The sequence below is a fragment of the Diabrotica undecimpunctata genome, chromosome 3, assembly GCF_040954645.1.
Source record: "Diabrotica undecimpunctata isolate CICGRU chromosome 3, icDiaUnde3, whole genome shotgun sequence".
Classification (NCBI taxonomy): Eukaryota; Metazoa; Arthropoda; class Insecta; order Coleoptera; family Chrysomelidae; genus Diabrotica; species Diabrotica undecimpunctata.
In genome coordinates this window covers 106561674-106582450 of record NC_092805.1, presented here as the reverse complement: position 1 = coordinate 106582450, position 20777 = coordinate 106561674, and the positions used below count along the sequence as shown (strand labels likewise).

Genomic DNA, 20777 nt, shown 5'->3' with positions numbered 1-20777 from the left:
ATAAATAGTGGAGGAAGGGGTACCTTTCAACGGGGGTACATTTGAACAGTTCGAGTATTTATGGCTGTATTGTACCGGTTGTATTTCATAGGGTGACTTTGTATAAGAGTCACCCTATGACTATTCATAGCTTAGGAGTTTTTTGAAACGTAATAAATATTATGTCAATTTTCTTATAGTTACGGCACAATTGAACAGACAAAATGGGGCACACTTGAACAGTGGTCAATGGTGGACTTTTAAAATGGTTAGAAATTACGTAAAACAATTAACCAAAGCAGAATTCAACGAGGAAGTCATGTTAAGAGCAATCGAATGCGTAAAAAGAAAAGACCTATCACTAAGAAAAGCTGCTGAAGTTTATGGATTAACTCACACAGCACTTTTTTGAAGAAAAATTGTGCGATCGTGATACTCTTACAAATCTCCAAGAAAATTTCTCTTCCAATCACACTTTCGGCAGGTATTTAGTAGTAAACAAGAAGAACTTCTAAAGGCATATACTTTAAACTGTTCGCAAATGAACTATGGGTTGACTATAAAATTACACGCACATTGGCCTTCGAATATGCATTAAAGTAATTTCATCGCTGTAAAAGTTAATAATCTTTCATTATTTATTTTTATTTTTAGTCTGCAAAGAACGTTTCCAGACTTTTGGCTAACTAATAAAATGGCAGGCTTGGATTGGGTAAAGGGATTTATGAAGAGGCAGTCAACACTATTATTACGCAAACGATAAAACACAAACCTTTCAAGAGCTAGCAGTTTCAATAAAACTAATGTTTTAGAATTTTATGACAACTAGAGTCGAGCTCTTCAGAAATAAACTTTCGCTGCAAATAGGATTTTCACTGTAGACGAAACTGGTGTAATAACGATTGTTCAAGTTCCGGAAATAATCTTAAGAAAAGGACTAAAGGACAAGCTATTTCTGGTGAACGTGGACGCCTCGTTACAATGGTAGGAATTGTTAGCGCATCGAACAATACCGTACCACTAGTTTTTATTTTCCCTCGGGCAAGGTTCCATGATACTTTTATGGTTGGATGTCCATCTGGTAGTTTAGGCTTGGTAAATAGTCCAACTAGTGGATCGATGAACGCATCGCTTTTTCTAAAAACTCTAGAACATTTGGTGATTGAACATTAAATGCACTGGGACTGACCCAATTTTACTTCTAGACAAGCACGAAAGCCATTGCTCACTGGAAGCCACTACTAATGCAAAAGCCAATGGTATTATAATGGCAACCTTTACTTCGCATTGCACACATAAGTTGCTCAAAATGATTGGATGCTCTCACATCCCGGTAAGACCATTACCATTCTTCCATACCAGGCTTCAAAACAACTGGGATACTTCTATTTAATAGAAATGGATTCTCGGATAAAGACTTTGAAGCAGTAAACGTCACATACAGGCCTATTGTAGAATAAACCATAGAAGCCCCTAACACACATATTGCACCGCAACCATCAACTAGTTCTTGTACTTTTAGAACTCCTCAACCTACAATTGTTATTGAAGCTTCCACCTCTCCATTATTTACTGTTGAGGCTGTTCGACCATTTCCGAAAGTACCAGCTAGAAGTGAAAAATCGTATTGTAAAAAGCGAGGCAGGTCTAAAATTCTTAGGTACTGAAATGCCAGAAACAAAGGCCATAGAGCAACAGAAAATAGTTAAAGAAAAGAAAATTAGGGGTACAAAGAAGGTTTTACAACAAATTAAAACATCTAGGAAAAGTGATCCATTTTCAGTTCATGATTCCTTTTCCAATAATTTATCTGATGATAATGAGTTTTTGATGTGTGTTTTTCGAAGACCTGTCTGTAGATGACTACTTTATTGTTTTCACTAAGTTGCACAATTTAAGAAAAAAGCGCATAGTGAATTACACGTGTCATTTATGAGAAAGAAAGGAGCAACATCCTACTTTCCTGAAATCAAGGATATTTCCACAATACAAATAAACGATGTAGTTCGAAAACTGCCATCACCCTCCAATACGAAGGGCACTGAAACAATCAAATCTTTAATTTCATTTAGGTTTGATCAAGGTCAATTTAATTTTCGATAAATTATTGTCATTATTTTTTTACTCTTTTAATAAAATTTAGTTGGTTTATGTAATGTGTGCTAATATTGTTCAAAAGTACCCCATGAGGGTATCTTTCAACACTGGTTTCAAAAAAAAATCCCAAAAAATTATGTTAAAGGATAGTTGAAAAAAGATCCAAATACTGTACAAAATATATCCCAGTGGGCTACAGAAGAATAATATATTGTTTATATTTTCTTGAGAAGCGTGGAGAGCTCCTGTAGGAAACAATGTTGAAACGTGCCCACCTCACCCTTACTCATGTTTATATGCAATTACGTAGCTAAAGATTCCAAACCAAAGAAAAAAACATAATTTTGTTAAATAATGCTTAAATACGGCTCCAACTACACAACAATGAAAACATTAAATAAAGACATCCACCGGTCAATCCGAAAAGACGTGGGAGAAAACAATATAAGATAAATAACTAAAATAATTCAAGAAAACAAAAGTTTAAAAGTTTTGAGGCGAAATACGAACAACATAGGTAACAAAAATATGTAAAAAAACACAAAAATGGAAACATTACTACGGTAGAAGCAAAATCCTAGAAGTTGTCACATCCTTTTATCGCGAAATGTATAAGAGCTTCGACGAAAGGCAAGATCAGCCCCTGCCCAAAATCACAAACCAGGGATCAGAATTAATGCAAGAAATAACTTTATGCCAGAAATGAAAATGGCACTTTTAGAAATGAAAAATAATAAATCCCCTGGCGATGACGGAGTACTGAGTAGGCGATCAAACTAGGTGGAAATAAAATCATCCAAGCTTTGGCCAAGGAAAAATTCCTTCTCAATGGAAAAATTCAGTCATTATTTTATTACACAAGCAAGGAGACATAACAGATCTAAAAGATTACCGTCCTATCAGTTTGCTCTCACACATATATAAACTTTTCACAAAAATTATCAAAAAAAGACTGGGCGCTAAGTTAGACTTCTATCAGTCTAGAGAACAAGCTGGATTTAGATCGGGATACAGCACTAATGACCACTTACTAGTGATAAAGAACCTAATAGAAAAGTCTGCAGAATACAACAACCCATTTGCACTGATATTCGTGGACTACGAGAAAGCATTCGATACCATAAGCTCTCAGAAAATGTTAAAATCATTGACAAAATGCCGAATAGGCCATCGCTACACTAACATAATCAAATATATCTAACAAAATGTCACAGCTAGCGTAAGACTATCTGAACAAGGAACAAATAAATTCTGTCTACAGCGAGGAGTACGACAAGGAGACGCCGTCTCTCCAAAGTTATTCACGACGCTTTTAGAACCTACTTGTAAGAAGCCAGATCTGAACGAGCACGGTATCAACATAAATGGAGAGAAGCTCAGTCATTTGAGATTTGCAGATGATATCGTCCTTATTATTGCCGATCGTATGGATGATGCAATAATAATGTTTGAAAAATTATATCACGCTTCCTTGGTAAATTTAACTATGTATTTAAATCGAACCTACCCATATGTGTCAAACGGAAAATCTTAGACTAATGTGTGTTACCTGTACTCACTTATGGAGCAGAAACATTAACACTCACAAAAAAGGTAGTGAATAAGATTCGCGTGACTCAAAGGGCTAGGAAGCGCCAGATGTGGAGTGTCTCTCTGAGAGACTAAATCCCAAACGAATTGGGCACGACACGTCGCCAGATTATTAGACAACCGATGGACAAAACGTATTGTCGAGTGAAGACCAAGACATGAAGCACTACTGAATAGAGGACGCCCACCAACCAGATGGACTGACGACCTGAAGCGTGTCGGCAGTAACTGGATGCAAGCCGCACAAGACAGAGACATATGGAGAGAGCTGAGGGAGACCTATGTCTAGCGGTGGACGCATACAGGTTTATAATGAATGCTTAAATATTGCATTTATGTCAAAAGAGTTAGTTAAAAGCACACTGTAGAAATATGTAACTTTAAAAGAGGATTATAAGATGAATTGATATCAAGAAGATTACTTGCGAATTTACATCAAAATCGGTGCAGTTCGAATAAATTCTGGAATAATTAAGTATTAAGACTATTACCGATGCACAGTTAATTAATTGTGAATATACCAGATTGCGCTTAGTATTTAGTTTTATTTCTCTCAATTATTTTATTTCTATGCCTTTAGTTTAAGTTGAACTGACTTTAAAATTACTAATAAAGATATAAAATGGGCAAGTGATAGTTCTTTCCGAAGTTATTATTCTCGTCGGCTGAGAAATCTTTAAAAATAAAAAAATCTCGTTTGTGTCGAACATTCCTATGGCTTAAAATAGTAAAAAAACTTAGTTACTAGTTACCACTTACTAATACAAATCTAACTAATTACTCTAACAATGGACATAAAAAGAACTTACCGGTGAACACAGTAATTGTTGCAATCTTTCTTGTGCATGCTGACCTTTCTTGGGCCTAATCAACAGGTAGATCTTCGACACTCCAGGACATGATCTCAGCAACTTTTCCAAAAGGACTTTTCCCATAAAACCCGTACATCCCGTGATGAACAGCGTCTTTCCATTATAGAATTCGCTAACACTACTGGAATTATTGACCGAGTTCTGAAGAGCTGACATTCTCGCCTCGTTCAACATGTACTAGGGAAGAATATCAAGTTTTCCGTATAACTACTACAAGCTAATGATATAATCTGGAAAAATATGTATGAACATTTGTCACTTCTTTTACTAAAAATAAATGTTTTTGTGCTTAAGGAGGATGACGTTCTTGCTTTGGAAGGCTTCTATTTCATCTTCTTGCGTGTACCTGCAACAAAATGAAAATATGAACGTCACTTTTTTGAACGTCATTCCGTTTACATTCTCATTATATAAAAATCATACGTAGGTATCTATGGATCTATCATAATAATGTCATATTAATGAGACGTCACTCAGTAATAAATTCTTTCCACACAAATCTAAAAATCTGTGCTATTCTCTCAGTACGTCAATTTAAATTATTCAAAAATTATGTCAATACTATAACACTTTGTCTACTTGTCAACTATTCTATATATATTTTCACACAAATTGAGCTACATTTTGTATCTTTTCTTCACAAACTGGGCGCAGAACTTATAATGATTGTATCTGGTGTGTACGTTATATGAAAACTGCATTATGTTTAAATACTTCTATTAAATATCGATTGATTGAGTTTTTGGGTAAATTCTGTCGAAATCACTTAACACTTCGCCAATATATGGTCACAATCTTTGGTACTTTATGTACAAAACATTACATTTTCTACAAAATTATACATTATTTAGTCAGTCCATAAAAAAGTTACATTGAGATAAAAAAATAGATCAGCTTAATTTATTTTTGAAAAATAAAAGAATCAATATTATGTTTATTTGAACACTGGCTGAGAGAAAACGAATTAACAACGTTAAAGCTTGATGGGTATTTTTTGTCAACTTTTTATTGTCGGAAGGTAAGGCAACATGGAGATGTAGCAATATTTAGCGATAATAAAATCTCTACACGACCAGTTTGCTTAAATGATATATCATGTGAATATGAGGGTGAATTTTGTGCATTAGAAATTATAGATATTAAAACTATTTTAGTAACAGTGTATAGAACCGAAAATGGCAATTTTAAAATTTTTGTAGACCTATTTGAAAAGTTATTGGTGTTTTGCTCTATTAATCTTTTAGAAATAATAATAATTGGAGATTTCAACATTGATTTCAAAAAAGCTTCTAATGAATTAAACAGTTTCCGTGATCTAATTTCTACTTTTGGCTACACCATAAATATTAATGAATTTACTAGAATCACAACTAGATCAGCAACTTATTATAACATCTTAACAAACATAAGCGGTGAGACAGTTGGTTGTGGAATTGTGGACCCATGTATTTCTGATCATTTTGCTCAATTTCTCTACTTAAAAGTAAAATCTGAAAAAGTCATGGTGCTAATATATACAGAAGAGCTCAATTTATTACAGAAATGTATGTAAAGTTAACTGAAATTAATTTTTCAATAAAAAAAATCCCGAACTCATAGTAAAGCTCCAATTTCTTGGTTTGATGATGAACTAAGAGTAATGCGAGAAAATCTTTCCACGGTCAAGATAATTGCTGATGTTACAAAGGAATATAGTGAGTATAAAAAGTTTAAGAAACACTATAAATCAACAATATCATTACAGAAAAAACTGGCTTATAAGAATTTCTTTTCCAATTCAGAAAATATATCTCGTGAAAGTTGGAAAGTTCTAAATTATCACAGAAATAAATTTCAAAATAAAAAAGTCTGTCCGAGCGGATTATATCAAACGATTTCAATAATTTCTTTACCTCAGTAGCTAAACATATTAGAAGTTCTTTTAATTCTATAAATGAAAGTGTAGCCATAGATTTTTTGAAAGATGTACACTCTCCTTGCGACTCTTTATTTTTATTACCTGTTAGTGATACTGAAATCAGAAATGTTTTGCATAGATTGAAAAATTCACACTGCACGGATTTTTATTTCTTAAACAAAAAAATTATTGTGAAAACAATCGATATAATTATTGACAAATTAATTATACTTTATAATAATTGTCTTACTGAAGGGATTTTCCCAGATGTATTAAAAGTAACAAAAGTACTGGCAGTGTTCAAAAAGGGAACTTTAGATGAAATTGGAAATTATCGTCCCATCTCAATCATTCCCATTTTCGGCAAAATTTTTGAGAGTATTGTAAATGTTCGTTTGATAGAATATCTAGAAAAACACAAAATACTTCACTGTAATCAATATGGCTTTAGAAAAAAGTGTAGCACTACACTAGCTATACAGAAAATTGTGAGAGAAATAGTTGATGGTTTGGAGGAAGGTCATTTTGTGTTTTTGGCATTGTGTGACTTATCCAAAGCTTTTAACTGTGTTTCGCATGAATTACTGTTCGAAAAAATGCATACGGTATTAGGGGAAACACTCTTAATCTATTTAAATCATACCTAACAAATAGAAAACAAGCAGTTTTTCTTAATAACAGTTATTCTACACTGAGTTTAACACTGTCTTATATGGGGTACCTCAAGGTTCGATGTTAGGACCCACTTCGTTTCTTGTTTATCTAAACGATTTATTTCACTATACTTCTCCTATAAAATGTGTTTGCTTCGCAGATAATACAACTTTCATTAATACTGATATTAATCAGCCTAATTTAAAAATTAAAATAGATAGTGATACCCAGAAAGCAAAAAACTGGTTTGTACATAATGGGCTGAAGCGAAATGAAGAGAAAAATCAGAATTATATTTTTAGTTCCGATTGTAAGTTATTTCAAGAAATAGTGTTAAACTATTAGGAATCTTTCTAGATGATAATTTGGATTGGAGTGCTCACACAGATTACTTATGTTCTAGACTTGCTATAAGTGTATTTTTAATACGCAACTTAGTTATCTACAGTACGGAATAACTGTTTGAGGTAATTCTTCTCACGCAGATCGAATTTTAAAACTACAAAAAAGAGTAGTGCGGATACTTGCAAGAGCAGAGTATAGAGGACACTCTAAACCTTTATTTCTGGATTTAGGTATTATGCCACTACCTTTACTCTATATATATATATATATATATATATATATATATATATATATATATATATATATATATATATATATATATGTATATATATGTATATATATATATATATATATATATATATATATATATATATGAGACGCTGATTGAAATTCATGCCAACAAAGGTGAGTTTAAGATAAATTCCAACTTCCATGATCACGATACAAGCTCTAGAGAAGCTATTAGAGCACAACGTTTTAGGTTGACAAAGAGCATAAAAAATTCGACTGATGTTAGTTTGTATAACTTTTTCCAGATGAAGTAAAAAGACTTCACTTGTTACCGTTTAAGTTTAAAATCATTGTTTTTATTCCAAAACGGAGTACTTAAGTGCAGCTTTTACACAATAGTACTAGTTTGGTCAGGGTATTTGCCTATTATGATGACATTTTATGTTTTTATATTTTTATTTAGTGAGTTTGTTGTTTCTTAAATTGTTAATATTAAATATCTTTTTGTAATGTTTAAATTAGCAAACATTTTATATGTATTTATGTAAATTGTCACTATTCCTTTCACTTGTCAAAAACAAAACTATTTTTGTATATTGAATAAATAATTTCTATTCTATTCATTTTTGAGAGGAGGCAATTTTATTTCTTTGCCGTGTTTGTGTGGTTAGTATAAGCTTAAGTTAAAGTTTATTTGGTCGGCATCTTGGAAAAAGGCGGGCAAAGGGTTTTCACGCTGTATCTCGTAAATTAGCAACCCTACGGAAAATTTTATAAAACATTATTTGTAGCAAATTCAATTTTCTATAACATTATTTCTATCACTTTTTATCGTAGAATTGCAAATAAATAAGTTATAAACAAAAATAACTAAAAACTTTTGAACAAATTTTATTCTGAGCTCAACTTTTTTTCTGGTTATTTACAATAAAATGACATTAGATTAATTTTATAGGGGATTTTTCAAAAAATAATTTTCACTAGAAATTTGTTTAATTTTAATAATTTCTCTGGATTTTATAGCGTTCCGAACTTCACCGGGTTCTTGAATACTCGTCATCTTGGGAAAAGGTGGGCAAAGGATTTTCACGCTGTATCTCGTAAACTAGCAACCCTACAGAAAATTTTATCAGTCATTATTTGTATCAAATTAAATTGTCTCGAACATTATTTCCATTACTTTTTAGTGTAAAATGGAAAATAAAAAAGTTAATAACAAAAATAACTAAAAAATTTTTAACAAATTTTCTTTTGGGTCTTACAACTTTTTTTATAACTTTATAACTTGTCATTTTACAATAAATACACTTTTACAATGTGTTTAATTTCATTAATGTCTCTGGCTTTTACAGCATTCCGAAGTTGACAAGGTTCTTGAATACTCAAGAATACAATAAAATGAAACCATTACGCTTAGTTTTTTATTATATATTTTTATTCATATAATTTAATATTTTGTTAACATTCCTATGGTATTATTAGTATTAGAAGGTGAATTGTTTGCGAACGAACGGAAGTTAGAATTGGCGTCATTATGGGTAATTCATCTTCGAATTCTTCAATTTTTTCGATTAATTTTAATATTTCCATGATGTCACTGCAGGTTTCACCAAAACAATTGAGGCAGACTGCAAAGCAAATCCCATCACAGTTTCCCTTGCATCTGTAGCAAATTAATTTCAGAAGTTCGTGGGTGCTGGAGTTTTGATTTGTATGCAAATTTTTCCATGGTTTTTCCAGTTCCAATCTTCAGGATCGCAGAGTTTCTTGGTGATAAACACTACGGAAACGAGCTGCATCTTGTGTTGGCGGAAGCGATGATAAGTTAAATGTAATTTTGGTCACTATCTTGGCGAGTGGCCTCTTATAAAGAGATGAAATAACGTTCGCCAACGACAGTGGGCATGGAAATCTCGGCTTTCTTACTGAGAAACAATGCTGTTCCGCTAGGTAACTTAGATTGTTTCTGTAAAATTTTGATGAATATAAGTTCGCTTGTATTGTAAGCTACTAATGTTGTATCGCATCTTGATAATGCATGGAGAAACAGCAAATTATGTGCAATAACGTCGCTATATATAAAACCTGAAGAACAGTATAATTGATACGACTTACCTCCTTTTAAAAGAACGGATGATGAATGCACCTGCATCAGATTCAGCCTGGTCGACATTAAAACCCACTTCTAAAAGAGCAGTTTTAAGGCCTGTTCAGTTTGTTTTGTTCTTTTCATTACCAAGAAATTTATCTTGGAATAACATTTGTACGATGCTCTTATTATACTTTATCTCTGCCCATTGGTGCTTTTTCGTCTGTTCAAGCACACGAGGTGGAGTAAGTTTGGTGGTGACGGAATGGGCCGATAATAAATTAATAATAACGTAGGAATGTTGAGAAAATAATAAATTGATATAAAATGATATGAATAAAAAAAATATATATACATAGTAGAAAGAAGTCTTACGGTTCGTTTTTATCGTATTCTTACGAGTAATCAAGAAACCGGCGATGTTCGGAGCGCTGTAAAACCCAGAAAAATTAATAAAATTATACAAATTTGCAGTGAAAATGATTCGTTGTAAAATCCTTTATAATATTGTTTTGACGTCATTTTATTGTAAAATGACTCTTCCAAGATGGCGAGTATTCACGAACACGATCAACTTCGGAGCGCTATAAAATCCAGAAAAATTAATGAAATTAAACAAATTTGTAGTGAAAATCATTCTATGAAATACCCTTTATGATATTACACATGCTATTTTATTGTAAAATTGACAGAAAAAAGGATCAAATTTGTTGCAAAATTATTATTTATTATTTTTGTTTATAACTTTTTTTATCATTATTTTCCATTTTATGATTAAAAGTGATAGAAATAAAGTTGTAGAAAATTTAATTTGCTACATTATAAACTTTTGCGTAGGATTGCTTATTTACGAGATACGGCGCAAAAACCATTTGCCCCCTTTTTCCAAGATAGCGGCCGGGGGGACAATGGTGGCGACACCACAAACTTGAACTTAAGCTTATTTTTACCTTCCCAATATGTCAAAAAAATTAAATTGCGTCCTGTAAGAGATACAAGCTAAGGCATACAAAATGTAACTTTTCAATGGACTGATTATATATGTAACGCTTGAAATAAAATAATTTGACAAAAAATAATACACCTGTTTCTGTGAAATTTATATCATATCTGCTCGGTTTCAGCATAAAGAACTGTATTTGCCAAAATAAACAGTACCGAAATTAAACATTGTATTTATTTTTTAATTTACATAACTTACAGGTTCAAAATGCGCACCATTGAGGAGCTAATACGCTTCATAATGATTTTGCAGATTATCCAACATATTTATGAAGAATGGTTGCTGCAGTGGTTGAAAACAGGATATTAGCTTTTGTCGTAGTTCTCCAATATCTGTAGATGAAACTTCTGACTTAAATACTGATTCCTTCAGCATGCCCCAATTGTACGCATTAGCTGTTGTTAGATCAGGTGAGTGATCAGAAATTATTCTGTTCGAGAATGTTCGTGAAGTAAGGCAAGGGAACGTTTAGCTGTATGGGTCGTTGCATCATGCATCATTCAGCTGAAACCATTGCCTGTGCATCTACAGAGTTCATGCGCGGAAAAATTCCGTAAATCTTTAACAAAAGGTGTAATAATGTTCCTCTTTGTAACGCCGTTGGTAAACAGGAACTGAATGCTCGTTGTCTTTTTGGTTAACGCAAATGTGTTTTTTACTAAACAGATCGTGGTAAAATATTAAATTTTAATAAGGGAAAAGCATTATTCCGGCGAATTCAAGATAGACCTATATAAAAACAACTTAAAAATACATAGAACACTGTAACATATATATTTATTGTACTGCTATAAAAATCTTACCTTACCACAGAATAAAGAACCTAAGTATCTACCAAGGTAAAAGCTTAAAGGGGTAGAATAATGGTTAGAAAATTCTGTTCGGAAATTATAGAGGAATTAAAAAAAATTAGAAAAGATTAACAACGTAAAATGTTTAAGACAACTGTGGTCAGCTTTTGGAAGCAAAAAAAGAATTACCTAATTTTTAGGTTTTTACAAAAAAAGTAAATCTGATGGGAACGTGATTTATTTTTGGAAACATGAATAATACAATTAGTGAAAGAACGATTTCAGGCTACTTTTGCTTATCAATAGCAAATTTAAACTTACCCCAATTTAAAGTACTCTATGGTAATACTTCTACCATAGTTACCGGATTCAAATTATTTTTAACATTGATACCAAAATAGTCTCGATAAAAGCGATAAAATGTCTCGATTCACGAGTTATGGTAACTCTTGACCTTAAATTTTATCTTAATACCTATTACAACATCAGTGGCGTCCAGTTCTTCAATTGTAATTTCCGGTATTTTATCTTAACTTCGACTTATTTCAATCTATATTATAAAAATGAATCGCAAAATTTGTTGGTAAGCGTATAACTCAACAACGCATGGACCAATCTTAACAATTCTTTTTTAAAATGTTTTTTGAAGTCTAAGGATGGGTTTTACGTCGAAAAATTCGAATAATTTCCGTGAAAACCCTAAAACAGCCCTTTTCATTTTCCCATACAAATAATTTTAAACTAAATGTAGAGTCAATTTGAACTTTAATGCTATTCAATAAAGTTTAGATTAAATTACAAGTACTCACTGTTATCTAAACAATGTAGCTGTGTTCCTAACGTCGAAGAGTCAATTTGGGCTTTATTGTCGCTGCACAAAGTTCAAATTCAATATTCAATCAAATGTATGTGTGTGCGCTTTCGTGTGTGTGCGCGTTCGAGTGTGTGCTTGTTCGCGTTGGAGGACCTAATCCTAATGCGTTCACACAAAAGTGATAATATCGCGAACCCGACCAAATTGAAAAGTCAAAAAATGTAAGAGCTATAGATTTGATTGGCCTCGCAATATTCTTTCTTTTGTTTTAGTTTTGGGACGCGACATAAATTGCATCAGTTTTCACGTCGTTGCATCTATCAAACAAACCGCGTTAAAAAGCGTTTATTATCTTTAAATAAAAAAAAAACTAAAACGTAGTTTTATATCATCTTTGATTAAATTCTCTTTCACAGACAAAGCAGAAATTTCACAGACAACAACAACCTGTCAATTTGCAGGTGTACATTGGTGTACACACACGTGTTGTTTTTCTTGGATTTTCTGTTACCTTATCTACTCAGTTTTCTTTTGTCAACTTGATAAACGAAACAAATTCTCAAGTTTTCTTCGATTTATTTTTGATTGATTGTTTTATATCGTGTTTTGTGCAAAGTGTTTTAATACCTGTGATTAATAATTATTAAGTATATTCGATATGCCTCCTATAATACGAAGTAATTTAGGTAGAAGAACCCGAAATGCTACAAACCAAACTAAGTACCGATCTAATCATACTGCACAAGAACGTGAAGACCGAAATGAACGTGAAAGAATTCGTATATCACGAACGCGGGAAGCGAGAGCGAGAGATTCAACTAATAATCGCGCTGCTTTCAATTATGATTTGTCAATTGATTACAGTAACCACCAATGTGTTACTATTGGATCTATGAACTTGGTTTGCTCTCATTGTAGGGCATTGACATACAAAAATGAAGCCAATGGATTGTGTTGCGCAAATGGGAAAGTGAAATTGATACCATTGGATCCACCACCAGAGCCATTGTACTCATTGGTTTCAGGAATAAGACCAGATTCCATACACTTTTTGTCAAATATCCGACAATATAACAATGGCTTTCAAATGACGTCATTTGGGACAACAAACGTAGTTCGGGAAAATTTCATGCCAACTTTTAAGGTATGTATTATAGCAGTTAATCATTCAAAAGGTTTTTCCAGATGTTGCCCAAAATTACAGAAACCATGATTGATTTAGCGAACGGGCTATATTGGCTGCAAAAAACATGTATGTAAATGAATTAAATTTCAAAATTCAAGAACAAATTACAGGCGAATTGAGGATATATAAATCAGTTGATTCCGCTACTAACCAAAATGATATCGTCAACTATCCGCCTGAATTTTTAAACTCGCTGGATTTACCAGGGTTGTCACCTAACAATCTTCAATTAAAGGTTGGATCGGTAGTTATAATGTTGAGAAATATCAACCAACCGCGTCTTTGCAACGGCACACGGTTAGCGATAAAAAAATTATTGAACAACGTGATAGAAGCAACTATACTGAAAGGAAAGTATAAAGGTGAAGACGTTTTGATACACGCATCCCAATGATTCCGACTGATGTACCATTTAAATTTAAACGACTACAATTTCCAATGCAGCTTGGTTTTGCTATGACCATAAATAAGTCCCAGGGGCAATCATTAGGTGTTTTAGAAAACCCATGTTTCTCACATGGTCAATTGTATGTTGCCTGTTCCCGTGTTAGAAAACTATCAGATTTGTTTGTATATTCACCAGATAATCAAACAAAAAACATTGTATATCATAAAGCACTACAATAAAAATAAAACAGATTTTTGTTAATAATTATGATTCACTTGATTTACAATAAAGCGATTACTGAAAATACTTATATACGTTTTATTTCATTATTCTTTATTACATCGGTTATTAAACCCATGTTAATAATAATAATAATAATAAATAATTAATTATCTCTATGTTTTGTCATTGAAGCACCCACTTTATAAATATTTGTCACCTTTAGGTTCCCACTATCCCTTTAGATTATTTTTTAATCAGGTTTCAACCTTAAGTTCCCCTCTTAGTTTGAAGCCCTCTGGCAGACATCCCAGTCGGGGTTTTTAGTGGGTCCAAAAGGGTGGCCAAAGTACGTGGAAGCGAAGATACTTAGGTCGCCCGAGCTGACCCTCACACACCGCCCTATCATCATGGTGACGGTTCTGTTCAGGAGAATTAAAGAAATAAACTGCCACATTCCAAATCTATTTGACAGAACGAAGTCTGTCGGGTCCGCTAGTACCAAATACCAATATTCAAAAGCCCATACATTATATTATTCCTTACTGATGTATATATTGACCATGAAAAATATCTTTTTTTCTAGCGAGCAAAAACTCGGTAGATTATTGTTCTTCCTTTTAGGCTATAGCCCAGTACAATATCCTAATGAGAATTTATTGAAAAACCTTAGAACCTTCTCAGATTGTAATGTGTCAGAGCCATTTAACACTCAAATATTTGCTTGATAGTAAAGATGAAGGTACTTGTGTGTTAGTCCAAGGCAGTATCGGATTATTAGAAAAAATATACATTTTTGAGCCTTAGACACTACGGCTTGTTTAATATGATAATGGCTCTACTAGCAATTTTAAAAAATTAGAGGAGTGCTTCTCATAGAGCATAATTCAGTTGCCTTGAGACTAAACCATTGTTAGACCAATAGTATATTCTGAAAATGAGACATGGATAATAGCAGAAAACGCAAAAATAAAATTGAAGATACAACTATGAACTTTACTGACTGTTGGAGGCAGAAGTTGGAGAAAGCCAAAGTTTAATTTGGGCAGTAACGCTATTGGAAGTCTATACCAACACTTGCCTACAACATCGAGTAGTGTGTGTAGTATCAGATCAATCCTTTTCAAAAACTGTAAACATAAACACCATAAACGGCTTATTATTCCAGAATATTCAGGTGATAAGAAGAGAGATGAACAGAGAATCCCTCTTCATCTTACGGTTAGCGTTATTTGTTTTACCTAATAGGTTTTTTTCCAATTGTGTAAAAGATTTTTTGCATCAGCATGAATCATTCTACTGAACAATTGAAGTATCCAATTTCATGGATTCAATACTACACAAATAAAATTAATTTTTGCTACACAACACCTATTGATTTGAGCCTAAAAGTTGCACTCCTGGTCCAGCTGGTAACTGCCATGGTAAGTAATATGAATTTTATTGTAGCCTGAGTGATCATCTTTTAGAATTTAGGTTACGTTAGAGATAAATATACTCTCTCTCTCTCTCTCTCTCTAGCAATTTTTGCGCGTTCGCTGCCGCTTCATCCTCCCTCCTTTTCCGTGGCTTTCCTTTTGGTCTTTTTTTTGTCTAATAATTTTAGTTTTTCTTTGGATAGTTCTTGAATGGAATTGTTTTTGGAGGTCATAGTATGCCCTATTTGTAACGTCTATTCGCCTTTTAATTTCTTCGCTTGTTTTATTGATACTAGTCACTAGCGATCCAAGGTATGTGAAGCTGTCAACACATTCAAAGATATGATTTCCAAATGTTGTTTCTCTTTCCTCATTTATATAGGATCCTTAATAACTAACATGTACTTGGTTGTGTCTTCGTTGATGACTAGACCGACCTGTTTCGCCGCCGTTTCCAATTCTAGGAAATATTGCTCAACATCTCGCTTGCTACAACCTATTATGTCAATGTCATCAGCGTGTGCTAAGCTTTGTATCGATCTATTTAAATACTACCGCCGTCTCTAATTCGTGTGTCTCGGACTGTCTTTTTCAAAGGCAATGTTAAATAGGAGGCAAGCCAGGATATCCCCTTGTCTGAGTGCATTCTTTATCACAAAGTATCGAGAATTTTCTCCCTGTATCTCCCTGTAACACAGGCTTTTAAGTTAGACATTGTCATTCTCGTTAATCCGATAAGTTTTTCTGGTATACCAAACTCACACATTGATTGGTATAGTACTGTGCTTTTGACACTGGCATATGTAGCCTTGAAGTAGACGAATAGGTGATGGGATTTAATGTTAAATTCTAATGTTTTCTCGAGGATCTGTCTTATTAAATGAATCTGGACAATTGTTGATTTTTTTTTGGAGTAAATTCGGCATGGTATTTTCCAACTATGCTAACTGTGTAAACTTGTAGCCTTTCGTAGGGAATATTTGCTGGTATTGTGTAAGCAGTTGTTAACAGGGTTATACCTCTGTAGTCTGAGACCATTCACAGGGCATGGTCGCTTAAAGAAAAAAAAGAAAAGAAGTAAAAGTTAGTTTGTTACCGGATAACTTATCATTAAGACAATACTATTGTGTTATTGCCAGCTGCTATTAAAACTCGCTCTCTACCTTACGCATAATTTGGCGATCTGGTTTCTGTTTTCGTAAAATTGTTGCTTCAAAGCTAATCCTTCATTTTTTCCATTTTATACTGCTCCATCTTGTATAAACATTTAATTTGTATCTTACAAATATTCGAAAAAAAAATACTCTCGAAATCTTTAAAGAAAAACACTTTAGTGTCTCTTCGAGTAGAATAAACAAAATCCAATTGTTTATATATATTGACAAATAGTCGCTTAGGATCCAACGTCACAGATCAATGCGAAAATATACAGCCGGTTGGGGCAATTAGCATCTTCTTCTTCTTTAAGTGCCGTCTTCTACCGAAGGTTGGCGACCGTCAAACGATAGGTTTCTCTGTTTTGTGCCGCATGTATTATGTTAGCAGCTTCTGGTAGTTGAAACCATTCTCTCAAGTTTCTCAGCCAGGATTTCTTCTTTCTGCCCAAACCTCTTCTACCTTCAATCTTGCCTTCCACGAGAAGCTGTAGTAGACTGTACTTATCATTACGGAACACATGGCCCAGGTATGACGCTTTCCTCCTTTTAACAGTTGTTAACAATTCCAACTCTTTATCCATTCGTCTTAATACCTCTGCGTTGGTCACTCTTGGTTGGCCAGTACAAGCGAGGCCAGAAATAGGAGTAGAATTAGAAGTATTTTATTTTTGAGAAACCTTTTAGGTTAGACCAAGAGATAAATTTCCCATTTATAAATTTCCAATTTATCTCTTGGTCACAAGGTAATAAAACATGTCCAGCTGCCTGCTTATGCGAATACAGGTAAAGCAGTATCCCTGTTCCTAATAAGCGATCTGTATACCTACGTCCCAAAGCTCGCCGCTGTGTCCCTCAAAACATCTGAGAGCCGGTATGTATTGTGGTCTTATTTAGACCTGCGATTCTTCGTCTAACTTACGATTCCCATACAAAACTTCCCCTTGGTTTAATTTAACCCAAGGGAAGTTTTGTCTGGGAATATATTACCCAACTTTTTATCATCTTTTCTTCCTAATGAGATTTATTTTACGTTACTGTATCATTGTATATATCACTGTCTTATCAAAGACTTGATAAGAAAAAAAAAATAGATCACGGCTTATAAACAGTTAAAACAATGTACCATTTTTGCTCATTCTGTTCAGATAGGGACTAATTATTTCTTATTATAATACAAATAAACTGTGTTCCTATTTAAGTCAATATTTAAATGGTTAAAAGTTATTTAACAAAAAGTAATGGATTTGGTATCATTTCGTTGAGGAAACCCTCATTTACATGGTGCTGTAGGGACTTGTTTCATTAGTAGGTTTTTTGCAGAGTTATTGAGATTGTAGAAGATTGGAACAATGTTGAGACATTTTTTGTTGTCACTCAACTAACTAATTGTGTTGCATAAAAAGTACCTAGTACTTAATGTTACATCTAAAGTTCCAGGGGCGCACTGATTTTTTTCCAGGTGTGCAAAAATGGTTAATAATAATTTATGTGAATCGTGTAAGACATACTTTCAAGATAAGGATAAAATTACCATTGGTGAAAGTTGTCATGCGGTATTTCTTAGTAATGAAAAATGTACTAAGTTTGCTTAATTAAAGTTTAAAGCAGTGATGTTTGAAATTCACATTTTAATGAAAATAGTAATTACTTTAAGATGCCACAAGAAATTAGCTTCAGAACAAGATGGAAATTCCATCAGTAGTTTTGTTTTGCAGTGGATGCCGCCTTGCATTATGGTAAAAGTGAACTTAGTAAGTGGTTTGAAGACTGAAGTGGAATATTGAATTGCCTCGACTGCTATCCTTTATTAACATTTTAAATATTTTTTTACTAGGTAGGTTACTGGTACTGAAATTAGTATTATTGTTAAACAGTCACTTTAGTTTTTCTTTTTAATCATATTTATTTGTATTAGCACTTTTATTGCAATATTTGCTGTAATGCTGGTAATTTGTCAAATAAAAAAAATAAATAAAATAAGTATAGACCTTTAATTACAAAAATATTATTTCTAAAATTGGTATACTTTTGTCAAATAAAGTTTCCAAAATGCAAATTAGAAATTATAATTGAAATAATAGACTAAAAGCCCATGGGACATTTTTAGAGGGTCATTTGACATGAATCAGACACCAACATGAATCAGATATAAATCAATACTACAATACGTAATAACAACTTGCTACCAATTCTTATCGACACTCATTGGGTTCAAATTAAGGATTGCGCTTTTGTTGCAGCCCAAAATGTACGGCTTTGCAAAAAAAAATTAATCTATCTATATACCGAACCCTGTGTCAAATTGCCGAGGATGGGGAAAAAGTTTTCAGAAAATAAAAAAGTCTCCCCGCTCATGGTAAAAATATAAAACAACCCACATGATTGAATTTCTAAAATAACGATGCATTGTAGTTTATGTCATTAACAGTTACTATTTATAAAATACTCGCCAACCCGAAACAATTTTAATATTGTTTTGTATATTTTTATATAGTTTTTTTATATAACAAATTATAGATATAGATAATTTTAAAATTATGAAATAGATTATACAACAATACAGACACAACTAATTAATAATATTATCGCTAAATTTTAATAATAAAGTTACGGAATATGACATAAAGTGTAGTCCTATGAAGGTACTTATGCTTATGAGGGGTTCACCAGCATATACAGCTTGAAAGAAAACTAGATTTCGGAGTATGTTTTACATAAACTAAAAAGAAGTCTACTCTTGCAAAAATATATAACCAGCGGCATCTCTTGAAGAAGAGTCTAATGAAGGCAATCTTCTTTTATAAAATGTTTATATAGAAGTCCATCAGATATGCACAGTTGAAAAATCTAGAAGCCACAGCAACGTGTCAGCCTAAGAGGCCATCACTTAACGTATGGTCCTAAAGTTTTGGGAAAACTTTCAAAAGCATATAACTCTGACCACAATAATCTTATATTTTTATTAAATTATTCAACAATTTAACTTAACTATCCTTATTATAAATCAAAATTCAAATGACAGACAAGGGACCATTATTTTCGATTTGCCTAATAATCCCCCTGACACGTTGCATCATCCTTTGGACGACCTCGGCGTTAATTTCTCTAATTTTTGTATATATGCGGCGTCTTAACTGTTCCTGATTTTGTACTTCCCATCCGTTATTATAGACTTTCCGACTTAATATTGCCCAGAACTCTTCAATTGAACGAGCCTGAGGTAGGTTGGGGGGATTGTCTGCTTTCGGTATAAAGGTAATGTTGTTAGTTTCGTACTAGTCCCTTGTGATCCTCGCGTAACTTGACGAAATGCACTCGCCTTAACGCGCGGCAACATCTCGGAATTGTCTCTAATTGATCCTCTGTGTATTTTGGAGCTTTCCTTCTTTTCCGGTAGATAATATTGTTACTCGATAGGGTCCTGTATACTGTAGTCTTTCCAACATGAAATCTTCTGGCCAGTTTTCGCTGTGAGACCCCAATTTTGTTCTTAGCTGCTTCAATCAGTCTTGCCTCTCTTATATGGTTAAAAATCCGCGGTCGGCCACTTTTACGCAAGTTAACACATGGTATCCCTTCTTCACATTCTCTGATTGTGCGATAAATTGTCGATTTGCTTATGTTTTGATCTCGATAAATATTAACAATATCTCGTTTCGACATTCGCCCAACCATATTATAAACACCTCGACGAATATCAATTTTATAAGACATTTTGCAGAGCACAAACCAAAATATTCTGCTTTGTTTATTAAATGTCAATAACTGATGACATTTCAATTCCATGGCCTTCTTTGTTAAATGCATTTTGTTTCTCAATCAGACCAGGTGAAATTTTTCCCAAAACTTTAGGACCATACGTTATACTACACTTCTGAAGAGTTCTATCACTTTAATAAAAGTAGACAAATATCTGAATACGGAATCCCGGAAGCTGAAGTACCACAGGGGGCCGTCTTATCACCACTCCTGTATAGTATATACACAGCAGACGTTCCAAGAACACCCGGAACACAAACCAGCCTTTATGCAGACGACACTAAAATC

General features: G+C 33.2%; 1 protein-coding gene across 3 annotated transcripts in view; it reads right to left on the bottom strand.

Annotated features, from left to right (window-relative positions):
* The window catches only part of LOC140437162 (putative fatty acyl-CoA reductase CG5065), a 152260-nt gene that overhangs the window by 45050 nt on the left and 86433 nt on the right, over window positions 1-20777 (bottom strand). For 2 of the 3 annotated variants that reach the window (XM_072526504.1, XM_072526505.1), the window contains exon 2: window positions 4476-4884. In XM_072526504.1, coding sequence (XP_072382605.1) covers window positions 4476-4712 — 237 coding nt within the window. In that variant the 5' untranslated portion in view covers window positions 4713-4884. Of the gene's footprint in view, window positions 1-4475; window positions 4885-11869; window positions 11949-20777 lie in introns of those variants that run through there. The other variant, XM_072526506.1, reaches the window with a different exon arrangement.